General features: G+C 43.4%; 1 protein-coding gene across 2 annotated transcripts in view; it reads left to right on the top strand.

The window, feature by feature from the left end:
* Positions 1 to 16,114, top strand: part of nhsl2 (NHS-like 2) — a 63,953-nt gene that overhangs the window by 32,519 nt on the left and 15,320 nt on the right. For both annotated transcript variants that reach the window (XM_086196953.1, XM_086196952.1), the window contains exons 3-4: positions 11,850 to 11,992; positions 15,061 to 15,310. In XM_086196953.1, coding sequence (XP_086053079.1) covers positions 11,850 to 11,992; positions 15,061 to 15,310 — 393 coding nt within the window. The remainder of the gene's footprint in view (positions 1 to 11,849; positions 11,993 to 15,060; positions 15,311 to 16,114) is intronic.

The raw sequence follows: 16,114 nt of genomic DNA, 5'->3' as shown, positions 1-16,114 counted from the left end.
GTCTGTCTGCTGTGTAATTGTACAGCAATCCATTAAGCGACCCTCTAATTCACCACTCGACATGTTTCACTCTTGTGTTTCATGACATAAAACGATTTTATTCAGCGGAATAATAAATCCTCTTTGATTTACATGGTTATATTCTGAAAAAGTATGTTGATTACAGCTTTATGTGTTTTATGCATAACACTGATGTATTACCCATGTCACCTCACTCATGAAGACAAAGGGAAGCTCTCCCATCAGCCTGCTTTTAAGAAAATAATCATTTCATTTTTGGTCTTGTTTTCGTGGTATTTTTTTTTTTTATGTATCAGCATTCTCAATTCTCAGATTTTTAATTCACTGATTGGTTGTTTGGTTGTTGGCATATGACCACCAAACATTATTCGAACAGTGTGTGTGTATGTTTCGTTAGCGCTACAGAACGTTAGCATGTCCATCAGTCACCTCAACCAAAAGGCAGTTAAATTTCATTGGGAGGATGTTGGATTTTTGCTGAAAATAAAACTCCCCAAAGTTGGACTTGTATGTTGTTTCTTTTGCAGGAGAATCGCAACAAATGAACGTCACTTTTGTCATTTTTGAAACCTAAATGCTGTAGATAGAAGTACAACACTGTCTTTATGCCACAAACAAGCTACACTATGAAAATATGACTTCACCAGAACTAATTTTAAGCCTCTTCTGTTTTAGTTTTTATTTTGATTGCAATTTTTCATGTTCAGAACGACCTCTGCAGTCTCTTTAAGCCACTTGTTAGCAACCGCCATTTTTAAGACACAGTTGTGCCACAGATAGATTTTTTATGCTTTTATTTATTCAGAGGTGCAAAATGCATGAATCGGTGTTCCTGTAAATATGCCAGTGTTAGACACCTGACTAGTTTTCCACTGAAGACCTCTTTCAAATCAAACTCTTAAGCTAATGTTAGCTAGCGTTAACACTGACTTAAACGATCTTAAGCTGACGTTAATGTAGCCTTCCCTGCGTAGCTTTATTTTGAGCATTCAATGGAAAACACCCAGACACCAATGCTAGCTTATTACCAGGTTTGAGGACTCATTCCTGCACCAGGCTAACATTTTAACATAAAGGTGTCCTTCATTAGCTTTCAGAAAAATATATTTCAGACGATACATGCATAACAAATGCACAATTGCAGTGTCTTGCTGTCTTCATGAATATTCAGAGACATTTTCATCCATCAGCTAATCTGCTAAGACCTTTTTGTCCTCCAGTGCTAATGCACAGTGTCCAGAGAGACGCAGACCCCAGGGATGTCGCTATAGTTGACTTAAGTCCTCCACTAATGATGAGTCATCAGAAGTAGCTTGAAAAGCTGATGGCGAAGAGTCTGGCGTTGAAAAAGTGTGTAAACTCCCATTTTGTTGTCTTGAGCAACAATAATTAATGCTCGAGCTGTTTAATTACAATCTGTTCACCGTTTGCTAGTCAGGTGAAGAGAGTGGTTTAACAAGGAGACATACAGCGTTTAAATACACATTCGAGACCAAGCTCTAAAACTTATAATGGTTTCTGGAATATTAGCATTAAATTTTATCCACAGTCTGTAGTATCCTGGTCTAATATGTCCGGTGAGGTTTATGTAGCAGCACCCTCATCTGTCTAATCAGATTTAGACCTGTTGAATAATTGAGGACCAGAACCAGCGGAGATCCCCCAGCTCACCTGTTGACACTCGCTGTTGGTCGACAGCTCATATCTGTTGGTCGCCATGTAGCCAGAGGGTCTCAGATAAGAGTGTGTGAATGTGTGTGTTATCTATGGCAAAGTGATTTTAGATAAGTTCCCAAGTAAAAGTACTAGGGCTGGGGATTGTTAAGGAACTGCTGGTTCCTTTGATAGTGGTTCCTGAGTGACACTTGGGTGTTTTTTTTTTGTGACACCAAATAATATTCATTTTAACAAAATAAAAACGACATTACACATGGTATTATAAATCTGGGGGTTTTAGTTTCTGCTGCTCATTGGTACTTTTAACACCGAAAGTCTGGCTTGAGTTTTATGTTTCAAGATGTTCGCATTTTTCCACTCGCGGCAGCTTGATAACAGAAATTAATCTTCGAGATTTACGCCTCAGGTACTTATTTAGAATTAAATGACAGGGCGTTTTTTTGTTGTTGTTGTTTTTTTATACTCCTTGCTAGTATTGCAGTAATAGTAACTTTGATACTCGGCCTGAATGGGAACACATTTAGGTTACACCAATAAGTGATTGACTGCCGGCTGATTCCAAAGCCGTGGGTATTCGTATGCTGCCACAACAGTGTAAACTCTTCTGGGAAGACTTTGGAACCTGATTTCTCCAATTCAGCCACAAGAACATTATTGACGTTGACCACTGACGTTGGGTGATTGAGTCCAGCAGCGTTTTGTTTCTTTCCAAAGGTGTCGAGTTCTGAGCTCCACAGGCCAATCATTTCCCGGGAACGCAACTTGTTTATGTGCAAGTTTTACGCAGGAAGGCTCTCTCATTTTGAAAGCTGCTGATGTAAAGTTTAAAGAACACAGTGGGGTGCATGCAGCAACCCATGTAACTTCTTCGTAGTTTTTGCTTAAAAACGTGCAGTATTTGCATGCTATGGTTGCCTTTTTTAAGTCGCGACTTTTTCTTTTCACTCACCGAGAGTTGTGCTGAGTGTTTGAACGAATAGGAGCTGACGAATCTCTCTCAGTACGAGTGCAATTTGAGGGCGCCACAAATTCTTGTGAAGTCAAAACACCCAACATTGAAATTGTTATGAAGGGAGGGTTGATTATCGTACGACGGCATTACTGCCTTGTTTTTTTTAATCCAGGTGAACATATTAAATTTGCTGGTAGGTTTATTGTTGAGTTGGATAGAGCAGCTCTATTTCCTGTTGTCTCATTTAAAAGTCCGGACTACGGCATATTCATTAGCAGCAGCACTGTTAGTCTGATTAGTACACTTCAATTTTATTTGACCGGTTCTCATTTTACATGGCAGCGTTCTCCCTGGTCTTTAATATGCCGCCGCTGCTGCTGCAGCCTCCTCCTCGCCATGATCGTTGCAAGGTGATAGGCAAGCAGACTTTAAAATGTCACAGTAAAGCCTTAATTGTGTCAGCGGAGTCAATGCCAGTGTGATAAAGTTTCCTCGTCTGCACTTAACTATAAAATGTCACAGCAACCCTGTAATTATGTCCCAGTCAATGTTCGCGCTGATGTGCGTTGGCTGATAAGGTTTCACTTTGGTCAATACATGTTATCAAACAGGCCGATCAAGGAGGGGATGCCGATGCAGGAGAAACACTTTATAATCCCACCGGAAGAATTTAACTCCCTTGAATGTTCATTATTTTTAACAAGTCTGGATAATTTTAGACTGTCAGGCCGACGGTGCATTCGTCTAAATGAAGCCACTGATGTGGCATCGTGAGGTCATCAATTCAAGGGGGTCGTCCAGTACAGTTGATGGGTCCTGAAGTGTTCTGGATTTAAAATATGAACATGAGTGAAAACTGCAACTACAAGGTGGTTCTTTTTGGCCTTGAGAATGTTGCATGTTAACTCATAACACTAGAATTAGCCGCGGCTACTGCTGCATTTCTATTTTTGTTAGTTTCTCACCACCTGAAGCGACACACCATTGCTGGTTTTGATCCAGTAGTGGTGCTGGTGGACCAAATGTGAGCTTGTTCTGGCCCCTGTGGATGATGTTTGAGTCTGAAGCTCTGGATGGAGAATCAGCTCTACTCAGCAGTGTGTCAGCTTTCTGGAGGTCGGCATTGGCCACTGGAACGAACCCAAGTATACTAACTATACTTCTGACATGAGTCTGGCCACTGGGTTCACAATGGTGTTGGGCCAAGAGGTTTTATCCACCTGCATTAATTTCTAAAAGCATCTGCTTTCAGACTACAGGACATTGGATCCTATAAATTCTTCTCTGGGATAGAAGACAGCAGTGCAGCTTCTCTGTTCTGACAACAGCCTTGGATAAAGACGATGTGCTTTCAGGTCAAGTCACTTCCTTGAGCGTGTGATATCTCAGGAATACTTCTGGAAATTTTGACAAAATTTGGCACAAATAATCAAAGCAATGAACTGATCAGATTTAGATGTGTGGAAATCAAGGTCATAGTGACCGTAAGTCTGTCCCATTCTAGCAAGTGCAATATTTCAGTACAACTCGCACAAGACGACCGCTTGGACTCAAAGAAGTGTATTCGGTGGTCGATGGTGAAGGTGTCACAAAACACGTTTTCTGGCACGTTGCAAGAATCCTTTTGCTAATTATGGCAGCATTTCCCACAAATATTCAATAGATTGAAATAGTGATGTGATGTTTTAGAACCTGAAGGTCACCTTCGCTGTGACATCACAAGTATTGTATTTGGCCACAACCTGTTTTTGGTCCTTCCCACTAGAGGAAGAAGTTTTTTTATTTTCACTGTGCAAAGATACAAGATTTGTCCTCTGCATTAAACCCAGCAAAGATTTCCTCGGAGCCAACTCTAGTACTTTCTTCCAGGGCCTTGGTCGCGGGAACCAAATGAGTTTTAACCCAGAATAGATGTCTTTTGATGGTGAAAGAAACCAGAGGAAACTCATGGAGTCTCAAAGGAGAGCCTGGGATGGCTGATACTCAAACCTCGGAATGCTCAAGCTCGGCAAAAGAAAGGGTCCACTTAATTCCTTTTATTAAATTCCTTCAAAGCCGTCCGTACATTGAATCTGAACATGGATGTAAACTGAAACTTGACTTGCTGGCGGAGGTCTACAACTGCAAGGTCATAATTCTAGTATGTCATAAGTAGACGTTTATGAGGGCCGATTATTTACTCCAGGTAAAGCTTTGCTCGAACTAACTGAAGCCAGATTAGCACAAATGATGATGACCTCAAGATGATTACTTTTAACATTTACAACTGCAGCCTGTGGTATTTTGCCCTTGCCCTTTTATTATGAGGATAACTTTGGAAAGATAAGGGGAATTACTCATTTGGGATCATAATCAAAAGCAGCATGACTGAAAAATGGTGTGATTTTCTCGGGTGAAAGTCGGAGAACCAAGATGGCATAAGAAAGGGCTGCAAAACAAGCGTCTGCATCAGAGAAGTTGGAGGCTGAAATGTACTTCAATAAACCATTTCAATGTGTCTGGATTTTCGAGTCAGTTTGGGCCAAAGAACCCAAACTGTAGGAGCGTTTTCCCCCATTTTAAAGTATTTCAGTCTCCTAACTGACAGGCTGCAAAAAAGAGAGCCTGATAATTGGATCTCAACCCTCCTTGCGGGTTCTCATGACCAACATAAACGAGGCCGCTAACCACCAAGTCTGTCATCCAAGGTCACAGCCGTTGTCTTTCAAGCATCGCAAACTGTAACAACAGTCTCTTTTCTGTCGCTGCATAAATCGATTGTGTATGTTAAGTCACAAGAAGGAAGACATGCTAACTGGTGCACACATTGATAGACGCGCACCAACTGCACTCTGACAAACAAACGCTCTGGTCGACATGAAAGAGGGGTATTGTTAGTTTCCTGTCTTCCCCCTTCGTCTCACTCGTGGAAGGAAGAAAGGGTGACCCAAATTTGACACGGCCGGGTCACATATTGTCAAGGATGATTGGGTTTATCTGGGACTGAGCGCACTGTACCAACACAGAAAGATGCCCATTTGTGCACAAGTTTGATTGGTGTTTATTCTTGCAAAACCCCACTTGCCAACACATTTTCCACACCTTCATGCACTCGCAGCCCATACACAAACACCAAAGTGAGGGGATACTCCCTCACAATATGCAGGTTAGTGATGCATGAGTGCTCAGCCTGCTTGTCTGGACAGAGGAAAAGGGGGGATGGGGTGGGGAACGTTGTCCTTAACTGCTGTGTGTGTGTGTGTGTGTGTGTTCGCATTAGTGGGAGTGACTGGCATACCTTTACACCCCACACACCAATAGCATCCCAGCTCACCCTCTCTCATTTTCCCATCACAGTTCCCTGCAGTTGTGCAGGCGAGCTGTACTCAGTGGGTCTGGAGTGTTATCAGAGGCATGGATCTACGACTGTTTACCTGCCCTCTCCCTTCCTCCAGTGCTGCTGCCGCCTTCAGGACTCCGCTTCTCCTGGTTGGTTACTTTTTAACTTATCCACGGCTGTCCAAACCAGATGGTTCTCCTCTTTTTTTTGTAGGGGGTCAATCTGCAGTGGTTCTCCAAGAACCTTTTACCATTTGCCTTCACAATACTTAAGCGATGTAAGCCAGAGTTTAGCGTAACAACATATATTTTTAGACAAGATGAAACCTTTTCAGACAGCATCAGGGTTCTCACACGGTTCTGCTCTGCCTCATAGGTTCTGCCAGTAACTGTCCAGGACTTTATTCCAGTTTAGGTCTCAGAAAAAAAATCCTGTCTTAACTGAGGTAATATTTCAGTCCATGTATACTGTAGTTTGAAGCTTATACTCTTTCCCACTGCACACACTCCCTCCTGCATGCAGGTTCTTCAGATCCGTAGCGTAGCAGCGTAGCACTGACCACTAAACTAGCCCGTAGCCACCTTCAAATGACAGCGTTGCCATCAATGCCGATCAGAGCCGTGCTGCGAATACATGCGTCTAATGCGTTTGACCTGGGAGTGAATGCAGATCTGAGGGTGATTGGGCCAGTGGGAACAGGGCTAGCGAGCGTTTTCTTGCCGGTGGCCAGTTCTAATCCTCGAAGCACATATCAACAATGAAAAAAAAATTGGTCACAATATCTGCTGTATAATAGACTGTTACCTTATTTGTCCAAGACGATTAGCCGGCTGTTCCTGCCTCGGCATTTTTGCGTGACATTAATCAGAAACACGTTGGGTTTATTTTTGTCTTCACCCACCTTTCAGTCTGGAGCCAGCTCTGTTAGTACCTCCCTCACTGTTCCCAGATCTGCATTATGTAGTGTGAATTCACTTCCCCCTCCCTCCTCTCCTTCGTCTTCTATCCTTCTCTTTTTATCCACGTACTTTTTGTCTTTTTTCGGCGGCTGCCTATTATAACTTTTTGTCATCTTGACCGTTTAGTGTTCCCTTTCTCTTTTTCTTCACCTACATCTGCTGCTTTCTTCGGTCTTTTTTTGAGACATCCTCTTCATCCTCTACGTCTTTCTTCTTCCCAACATACTTCTTATTTTTGGTTCTGCCTTCTTCTTATTGCTTTGTACGTTCACGCTTGGAACTTTCTCCTCAGTATCTCGCAGTTGGCAGGCTTTTTTCTCTCTACCTGTACTTCCAGGTAATATCTTGTCATCCTCTACTAAAGTTTTTTTCCACATCTTCTTCTTCGTGGTCTTCCTGCAGGTACTGTGCATCCTTGCCATCCTCACCTTCATTACCTCCTCTTCTTCTTTATAAGTCTGTTTACTCCTGGTGTCTTTGGATTCTTGCTGATGCCTCGCTCCTTTGGGCCCCTGCAGTCCGGATGAGTTTGGCTTCTACTCAATATTTACTAACCAGCTGATCCTGCTGTTTCTGCATGCAGTGGGCCAGGCAGTTTTTAATCAATGATGTGTAGCATTGCAAAATAGACAGTTCCCTATCAGAAGCACCGATATGCCTATATGAGTACAAATGGCCAGGGATTTGTTTCCTTAAAGCTTCTGCTTACAAAGTGAAACGTCTAATGGCTTCCCGAAGAACTGTAGAGAGCGAACACATTCATCTTTAATATTAATGTCCAAGTTTGTAATTTTTTGTTTGTTTCCAAACAGAAGGGGGGGGGGGGGCGGTCATGGCTTGCCCTGCCAATTGAAAATGGTATGGAAAGAGACGGTTCACATTTTTACCTTCTGCACCTTACCTGTCCCTTTCTTGTTGACGTGATATCTCAGGAACACCTTGAGGAAGTTTGGCACAGGTGTTCACTGGGACTCTCGCAAGACTTGGAGAGAGTTTGGCGGTCAAAGCTGCTGTGACAGAAACACGTTGCAGAGGAGTACGATGACAATGCTGTAATTCCGGTTGGTCGCAAGGTTGAGAAAAACTTGAGACTGGGAGTGCATCCCTCTGCCCTGAAGGTGATATGACATCATCAGAAGTCCAGAATCAAAGCGTTTCTTCCTCAACCAAAGAGCCATCGTCCAAGCAATCTGTGACTCATAGTTGTCCTGGTAACCTACAAACCAACACCAGTTGGTTGTGGTGAGGTTATTGAAAGAACACACAATCACTTGGGGGGGGGGGGGGTTACTTCCCCTCCAACAGAGTTAATCATTCAGATTAAACCCAGAAATGTTCCTGTAAACTGGTCATGGTTTATTTATTTAGAATTAATAAGGGGTTTGCGACATTTAAACTGAAAATTCCAGCAACTTCTGAACCCTGCAGACCTGTTTTTCTTTTTTCTTTTTTTAATCAGTGCACTTTGTAGGCTGTAGCTGCTGCAGCAGCGCAGTAAAACCAGCTAACATGAGTCATAATGTAGCTGTGTTACCCTGTTTCTGAGTTAGCATGCATGATGCTCATTGGGATTAATGAGAACGGCGGCAGCATTAATTCCGACCAGATTAAACGGTGAGCGCTGGAATACTAGCTCCAGGCTGCGAGGAGGCTGGTTGCTGCTGACTCATATCCTGTACTTTGTTGGCATTTTAACTCCCCAACTTTTCTCTTACTTTGATACATTTTCAGCCGAGCCATTAGAACTTGTGCTGGGTCGTGTGTGTGAATCCTATCTCATCTTTCACCTTCAGATCTTTCCCTCGTTTTTTTTTTTCCCCCCTGACCTTCGTTTCTCCTCCTCCCACATTTACATGAATAAAATCGTAAATGTGGTGTAAAAAAATTTGTTTTCTGCATCAAAACTAGCAGCAGTGCATCAGTGCGTTTTGTGCAAACCTTGTAATTCCCGTTTTTATGGTCACAGTTTCACTTGACCCTCGAGGTTTTTATTTTTTTCCAAAATCATTTCAAACTCTGCAGGACATGCTCAGTGCCTGAGCTAAAAACATGAATTGACACACATCATCCTAATTCGTGCTGAAGGTTTTGAAAGTTTCGATGTGTTCAAAAGCTCTCCTGTGACGTTTAGAGGCATAATTGCACTCATAACCAGTGAGTTCCTGTAGACGTTTCTCTGCTGCTGGCAGTTTTTAGTGGAGCAGAGGGAAGATGTCAACAGCAATGATCCCAAATGCCATTTAAAAAAAAAAAAAACTGCGAAAACTCTCGTGTGTGGGTGGACCGCCTAACCCTCATATAAAAACACATCATTATCTCCTTTGTATTTTGTGTTGCTGCTGATGTATATTAATTTCTATTCATGATTCCAAAATACACCCACGTTGCATGAAATTGGCCTAACTTTCTGTAAACTACCCACAGATTTGAATGTGTTTACCAGGCAACAGAGTCTCAGGTCCTTTCGCTTCACAGATTTCAAAAACAGATGCTGTATACATTTTATTGCTTTAACAGACGGAAACTGAAGGAATCCTGAGAAGTGAAGGCAGATCTGAGGACATCACACGAGAAATTACAACCCAAACAACCCTTTCCTTCTATTTTGGTTTAAATCTTCATAGAATTACATGTAGTTTTTTTGCCGTATTCAGTTTTTTGATGTTTGATTTTCATAGAGACCCTGCCATGTTTGGGTGCGCATACGGGTGAGTGGGGAACGCATCAATCAGAGTAATTACCCAACACACAGTTTGGCCAATGGTGAGCTGCTAGCCGGCGCAAGTCTGGTCACACCTTTTCAAGCTTGATTGAGACGATGCTCTTTGCAGTATTTGTAAAGCGAATGCTGGCCTTGAAAACTCATTAAAATGAGAATGAGCACTTGGTCACAACACAAAATACATCTAAAAGCTGACAAGGAAGCCGTATTTGCCAGCTTAAAAATCCCCCCGGCATCATCAGCTAAGGTTAGCATGCCGTTAGCAGGCACACTTGGAATTGGAGAGGTTTTTATTATTTTTGGTTTTTTTACATTTGAAATAACATTTTTTATGCGATACAGAGAGAGAAAAGTTTGACTAAAAGTCGTGTTGGAAACCGGTACTAATTCCATGTGCAAGGTTTCAAATGTAAATGGTAGCCAACCTGGGCAGCATGGCCCAGAGGTAGAGTGGCCATCTAGCAACCAAAGGAGCACTGGTTCCATCCCTACTTCCCCCGGTGACCATGTCCAAGTGTCCCTGAGCAAGATACTGAACCCCTAATTGCTCCTGATGGCCCTGTGATGGACTGGCGACCCAACCAGGGTGAACCCCACCTCTCATGCAGTGTTCTAAGACAAGAAGCCGGGCGTCATGTTGTTGTTTAGCAAGCCATTGTGTTCATAGCGTTAGCATTTCTGCTAATTTCTCCTTCTAACTCAGAGCAGTCTGGGCAAAAGTTTATCTGACATTAGCAGCAGCTAAAACAAAGTCTTTGCGTTCCTTATTTTTTGTCAAATTGTACATTGTTTTTGTAGCCGTTGCGGTTGTGGCTCCGGGCCGCCACTGCTCGATGGCCACTCAACCTGGGTGCCCTGACGCTGCATCTCTAAAGAGCGACAGATGAACGACATCATCTTTGTGATATGTTGTCTCGACGTGACCGTGAACACATTTCCATGATGGAAAAATCTGTGCTCAAGTAAGAACCCCAAGGATGGAATACAAAATCATTTACACCCTGACCTTTCCAGGTCTCTGAATGTAACAAAACAATATTTTTGGTTCTATTGAATTAGATACTTCGCTCTGTTATTTAAGCGATTCATGAAGTTAATTAACACATTTCAATTAATTGCTTAAACTTTTCTGTTTTTTGTCGCGAACACGGTGCTCAAAGCAATTTGGTTTTTATTCTCTGGTGGTGTTTAAGGTCCCAGATATGATTCCCATTTATCCGAATCAGAGTATTTAGGTTACCATTAACCCCTGTTTTGGTGGGGGGGGTGTCGAAGTGCACATCCACCCGCCCCCACCGCTCCACTCCTCCAACCCCCCCCCCCCCCCAACCCAATCCCCTGTTGCTAGGCAGCCATACGCCACCAGGACGGAATCCATATGAGAATTTAACCCAATACCTCACTGACACTGCTGTTCCACTAAAAGTTGTCAGCAGGATGGTGCTGTATTGTGTGTGTGTGTGTGTGTGTGTGTGTGTGTGTGTGTGTGTGTGTGTGTGTGTGTGTGTGTGTGTTGGGGGGGCTTTAGGGATGAGTGGAGAGTGGGTCGGGAGCATGTTTTGGGGTAAAGGATTGGTTGAGGGATTGTGAAGGGGAGTGTGTGTGTGTGTGTGTGTGTGTGTGTGTGTGTGTGTGTGTGTGTGTGTGTGTGTGTGTGTGTGTGTGTGCTTGCATGTATATATGTGTCTGTGTGTGTGTGCGCACTTGCATGTGTGTGTGTATTTGTGTGCACAAAGGGGGGTGGGGGTGGGGGTTAGGAATCTGTTTACAATGGCCTGAGGGAGAGCCGCCTAAGCTCCCAGAGACGGAAAAACAGCCCAATATCGAGAGGAAGAAGAGTGAGAAAGTCTAAAGGAGGAAAGAATTAAGGAAAAGACAGAAAAAGACACCAGGAGAGTTTGAGAAAAAAGGATGAATGAAACGAGAGAAAGAGCTGCGCTCACGAGAGGATTAAAAACAAACTTAAGGAGTCCTTTAAGGTTCCTCGGTGGAAGCTGCAGCAGGAGTTGCAGGAGGGAAACTTCAGGGTGATGCAAAGCAGCCGTCAGACTCTCAGCCATGCAAATAGGATGTGAGGTGTGTGCCTGAGCTTTGTGTTTGTGTGTGCGTGCGCGTGTCTCTTCTGTTCTCTTGTGCGTATAATGTGTTTGCCGTCACTGCAGAGAGTTGATACTAATGTGTGCTCGCTCTTGTGTACAGACTTTGAGGAGCAGCTGTATGACACCAAACTGACCGGTCAGACTTTCCGGTATCCGTCCTCGCAGAGCTCCGACGACACGTCCACCTCGCTCAGCCGCTCGCCCATCTCCTTCAACAACAAGAGACCTGACTTCATCTTTCTGGTAAACACAAACACAGTCCCGTCGTCCTCTCCAATCAAATGTGCTCTCTCACACCAAATGTCTTCTTGCTGGTAAACAAACAATGATTTCCACACAGGATTTCTAGACGCACGCCTCATTTACACCCTTTTATCATGCGAGTCCTTGCGTACGCTTATTATCGGCCAAGAGATTTAAGAAGCCATTCCAAAGGAGGCAATCTAAATGCAGGGCGTCCTATAATATGAATTCCTGGTTGTCCTTTTGGCTTGACTGCTCAATTAAAAAGCTTTGCGACTTTGTAAAACAGTGACTTACAGAAACAACCAGCCTGCCACAGACAAGAGTAGAAGTTTGGCTTTGCTAAAGCCTCTGAATTGCAGTCAGATTGGCAGAGCACTGCTCCCTGGCCCGACATCAGTACAGCGAAATTCATCCTTTGCATTTAACCTATCCTCTATAGAGCAGTCAGCAGCCGGTGCCAGTGCCTTGGCAGACATATTATTATTATGTATGTATATATATATATATATATATATATATATATATATATATATATATATATATATATATATATATACATGTAGGAGGAGTATTGTCTTTGATGGTGGAGGAAAGCGGAGCTCCGAGAGCGAATCCTTGCATACACAAGAACGTGCTAACCCCATATAGAAGGGACCTGGAACGACCAAGGATTGAACCTGGGATGTTCTTGCAGTGAGGCAACCATGTCGCAAGCCTGTGGTTCATCCCACGACCAGGAGAGCTTCGCCCAGCTGTGGCAGCGCCGGACATGGCTATGTATCAGCTCTCTCACCAGTGGACGGAGTTGAGCGCCCCGCCTGCTCTCCGAAAAGGCCGCAATGCTGGGTCACAGTCAGTGTCCGGCCTGAGCAGGCAGCCTGTCAGACGCTGCTGCAGCAAAAGAACCGACTCTTTAAAGGGAACAAACATTCGCATGTGTGTTTATCAGACTTTAGCGACGTGTGGAGGGGTGGAGCATGGGTCGGTGAAGAACCTTTTCAGTTTGGGGGCAAATCCATTTCCAGTGACTTTTGCAGACTTTGCCCTCACAAAGAAATCCCCTTTGGGTTTGTTTTTTTTTTTGTGTGTGTGTAATTTTCGACTTCTATTTAAGGGTGTTGTCTGGCACCGCTCATCTGGTACAACAATAAAATGAACAAATTACTATTTGAGTGTCAGTAAAATTGTTGGAGCTCAAGTTGTGTTGTGACGAAATGCCTTGTTGCCTCTGTTGAGCCAAATGATCCAAAAAGCGACTTCACAACAGACCACCCCCTCTGTCAGATCTGTGAGAATTAGTCATCATCCATTCACACTCTCAACGGGCTTCTACAAACAAAGACTAAATGATTTAGCATCTTCCAGATGGAAATATTAAATCATGATTCGAAATTTTTGGCATATGGCTTGAGTGCTGTGTCGGAGCTTAAACAGAAACACGGAATAGGGTTGGAACTGATTTTTTTTTTTTTTTTTTTTTCAAATTAGGAAATGGTGTTAACATGAATTTTCGGGATAATAATTTAACAGCTTTGTTTCTGTCCAACGTTGGAAAGCTTTACCTCGTATCTTCTAGCGTCTCAGCGTCTTCTGTTCCCACACTCTCCTTTCTGCTGCTGCTCATAGTTCTCAGGCTATTTTCCAGAGCTGTGTCATTACCGCAGCTCGATGGTCTCCTACAGTGACTTTTACTGCAAGATGGCTGCACATTTCCTGAATATTGCCACGCTGCTCCTTCAGCAGGCTGTTTAATAGCTCTGTTAAGTTAATGCTTTCCTCCATTTGGGCTGTTTTCAATTAGAATTTGGTAGATTCCCAAGAGAGGACTTGGATTTAAATTCCTGCATATCCCTGTGACAGTAGTAAAGCATCAGTCGGACATGATAGTGTTTCCTGCATTGCAGTAGCAAGGATAGCTTAAGGTGCCTTAAGGCTTTTTGACAGTGACCATGGATACCTTAGGAGTTGACGCCCCTCCCAGCCGGGACGACACCTCCCTGTTGACAGAGGCAGGAACGTCTCTGCTCCATGTCAGCCGGTCCATGTCAGATAATCAGATTTGAACTGATATTTTTCATCTTTCCCTTTTGCGTCACTTCCCCCTCGTTATAATTTCTTCACCCTCTTGAACCCTCATCTGCGTCTTGTGCCGTGTTTCTCCCTGCCAATCTCAAGACAGTTGATGTTGTTTTTCCTCTCTTAATCTTCCTTCTGCCTCCTATCCACTTCACTCGTCTCCTTTAACTGACAGCAAAGTAGCCTAAAGAGGACGCCGTATATTATTTTGTTTGAAGAGCTGTAGACGACCTCTGCCGGCAGTCTCGCCTCCTCAGCTCTATTGATTTCCGCTTTAATTGAATTTAGAGTTATTTCCTTTTTTGTGTCCGAGCCAGTGACAACAGTTTAAAAAAAAACCAAACCCTTGTTGTCTTGTTGTATAGAGCAGAGCTCGTAGATAACACAGGGAGAGGACAGAGAGGAGACCGGGGTCAGGCTTCGGTAACAATGCAACAAATTAATGACATTTCTCAGAAAGTTACACAGCTGTTGCACCACACTTATAAAAAACACTAGATTGAGACGTGAAATCTGTCGCTGTCTCCTGTGAGTCTGCGAAATACACATAAAATATGGATTCTCCATTATTAAAACATTCATGTGGAACCTTTTCATCCCTTAATTTACCACATTGTGTTCTAGTTTTCAGCACAAAAGGACAAGCTTGCGCCCGTGGAATGGCGATTGAGTCAGGATCAGTTAAGGTTTCGTTAAGACGCAGACTTAAGTACAAGGCAAAAAAACAGAGAACTGCCTGAAAAACTACAAAAGTTGTAAGTTTTTACCTCGGAGCAAGCCAAAATTAAGCGCTGTGGCCAAATTTCAAAGTGCGAAACCCAGTAATAAAGCTGCTGATGTATCTCTCCATGTTTTACAACCCCAGCAAGGACATACGACAAGGATGACATCATACGACGCCCATAAGAGGCTATTATTGGAGTAGTTTTACTTGGGGTATCAGGAACGGGTGACCAGCACTTCTAACAACTAATGTCTTCTCCCTGTAGCCGGCATCCAAACAGCTCTACGAAGATGAGACCACCTCCTCAGTCTTCGGTCTAAGGTCTGTGACCGACCCGTCTCCCTCCCCATCCCCATCCCCCTGCGAGTCAGATCGCCCCCCGCTGGGCTGGAGTAGTAACAACAGCAGCAGCAGTACCGCAACCTCTACTACCACTGGACCGCCGGTCGCAGAGAAACCCCGGTGGCACCTGGGGAGGCGCACGCCGGCTCACTTCATACCGCTTGACGTCACAGGTAAGACAAACATGTAAACCTAAAAAAAAACAACAACAAAAACCCCCATGGCAGGTGGTGAATCATTTTAAGTTCCTGAGTACTTCATGATGCTTTGGAGCATGAAATTGTTGGTCTACTCTTTGTCTGTAGATCATGTTCAGTTGATCCCACTCAAATGTCCTGTGTGGTCGTATTTAAAGTACAAATATTTTTAAGAGCAAGAGCACTGGGGGGGAGGGTGTGAATGAAACGTGTTCTTTTATTGAGATTATTCAGGTAAATCTGAAGCTTTTTTTGTGCTTTTCGCCTTTTTTTTTTCTTTTTTTTTTCATCTCACGAGGGGAGACAGGAAAGGTGATGATACGTAACAGAACTGAACTCTGTGCTGAGATGATTGTTTCCTCACAACTTCACCGGAGCGCCAAGTGTCTTTAAATGAGCGTCTTCCAAAGAAGCACTGAATCGATTAGTTGATTGACCCAGAATTTAGTCCTTGGGTTTTGGAGTCTTGTTCAAACAAAAGAAGCAATCTGAAGGCAGTTCTACCGAGGGGATTCTTATAAATGCTTAAAGAGATGCATTATTAAAGCCGTGGTCTTGCTCAGGAACACACAAGTGGGATGCTAAACCTCAGGCTCTCAGATCCGCTAACAATGAAACTTCTTGGCAGCTGATTTTGACCAGTAGGGTTGGTTAAGGCAAAGGATAGATACAGGGTTAGAATTCAAGGTAAAGTTCTTCAGTATGTTGACAGGATGATCATATGGTACTTTTCAAAACTGATGTGGTTCTGCGGCAATTGTTCTTTAGGTCTCACTGCAG

This window comes from Aulostomus chinensis, chromosome 24 (assembly GCF_037954235.1).
Source record: "Aulostomus chinensis isolate RoL2024-O1b breed Wild chromosome 24, RoL_Achi_v1.0, whole genome shotgun sequence".
NCBI classification, from domain to species: Eukaryota; Metazoa; Chordata; class Actinopteri; order Syngnathiformes; family Aulostomidae; genus Aulostomus; species Aulostomus chinensis.
Note: the sequence above shows the minus strand (reverse complement) of the source record. Positions and strands in the feature narration are given on the sequence as shown.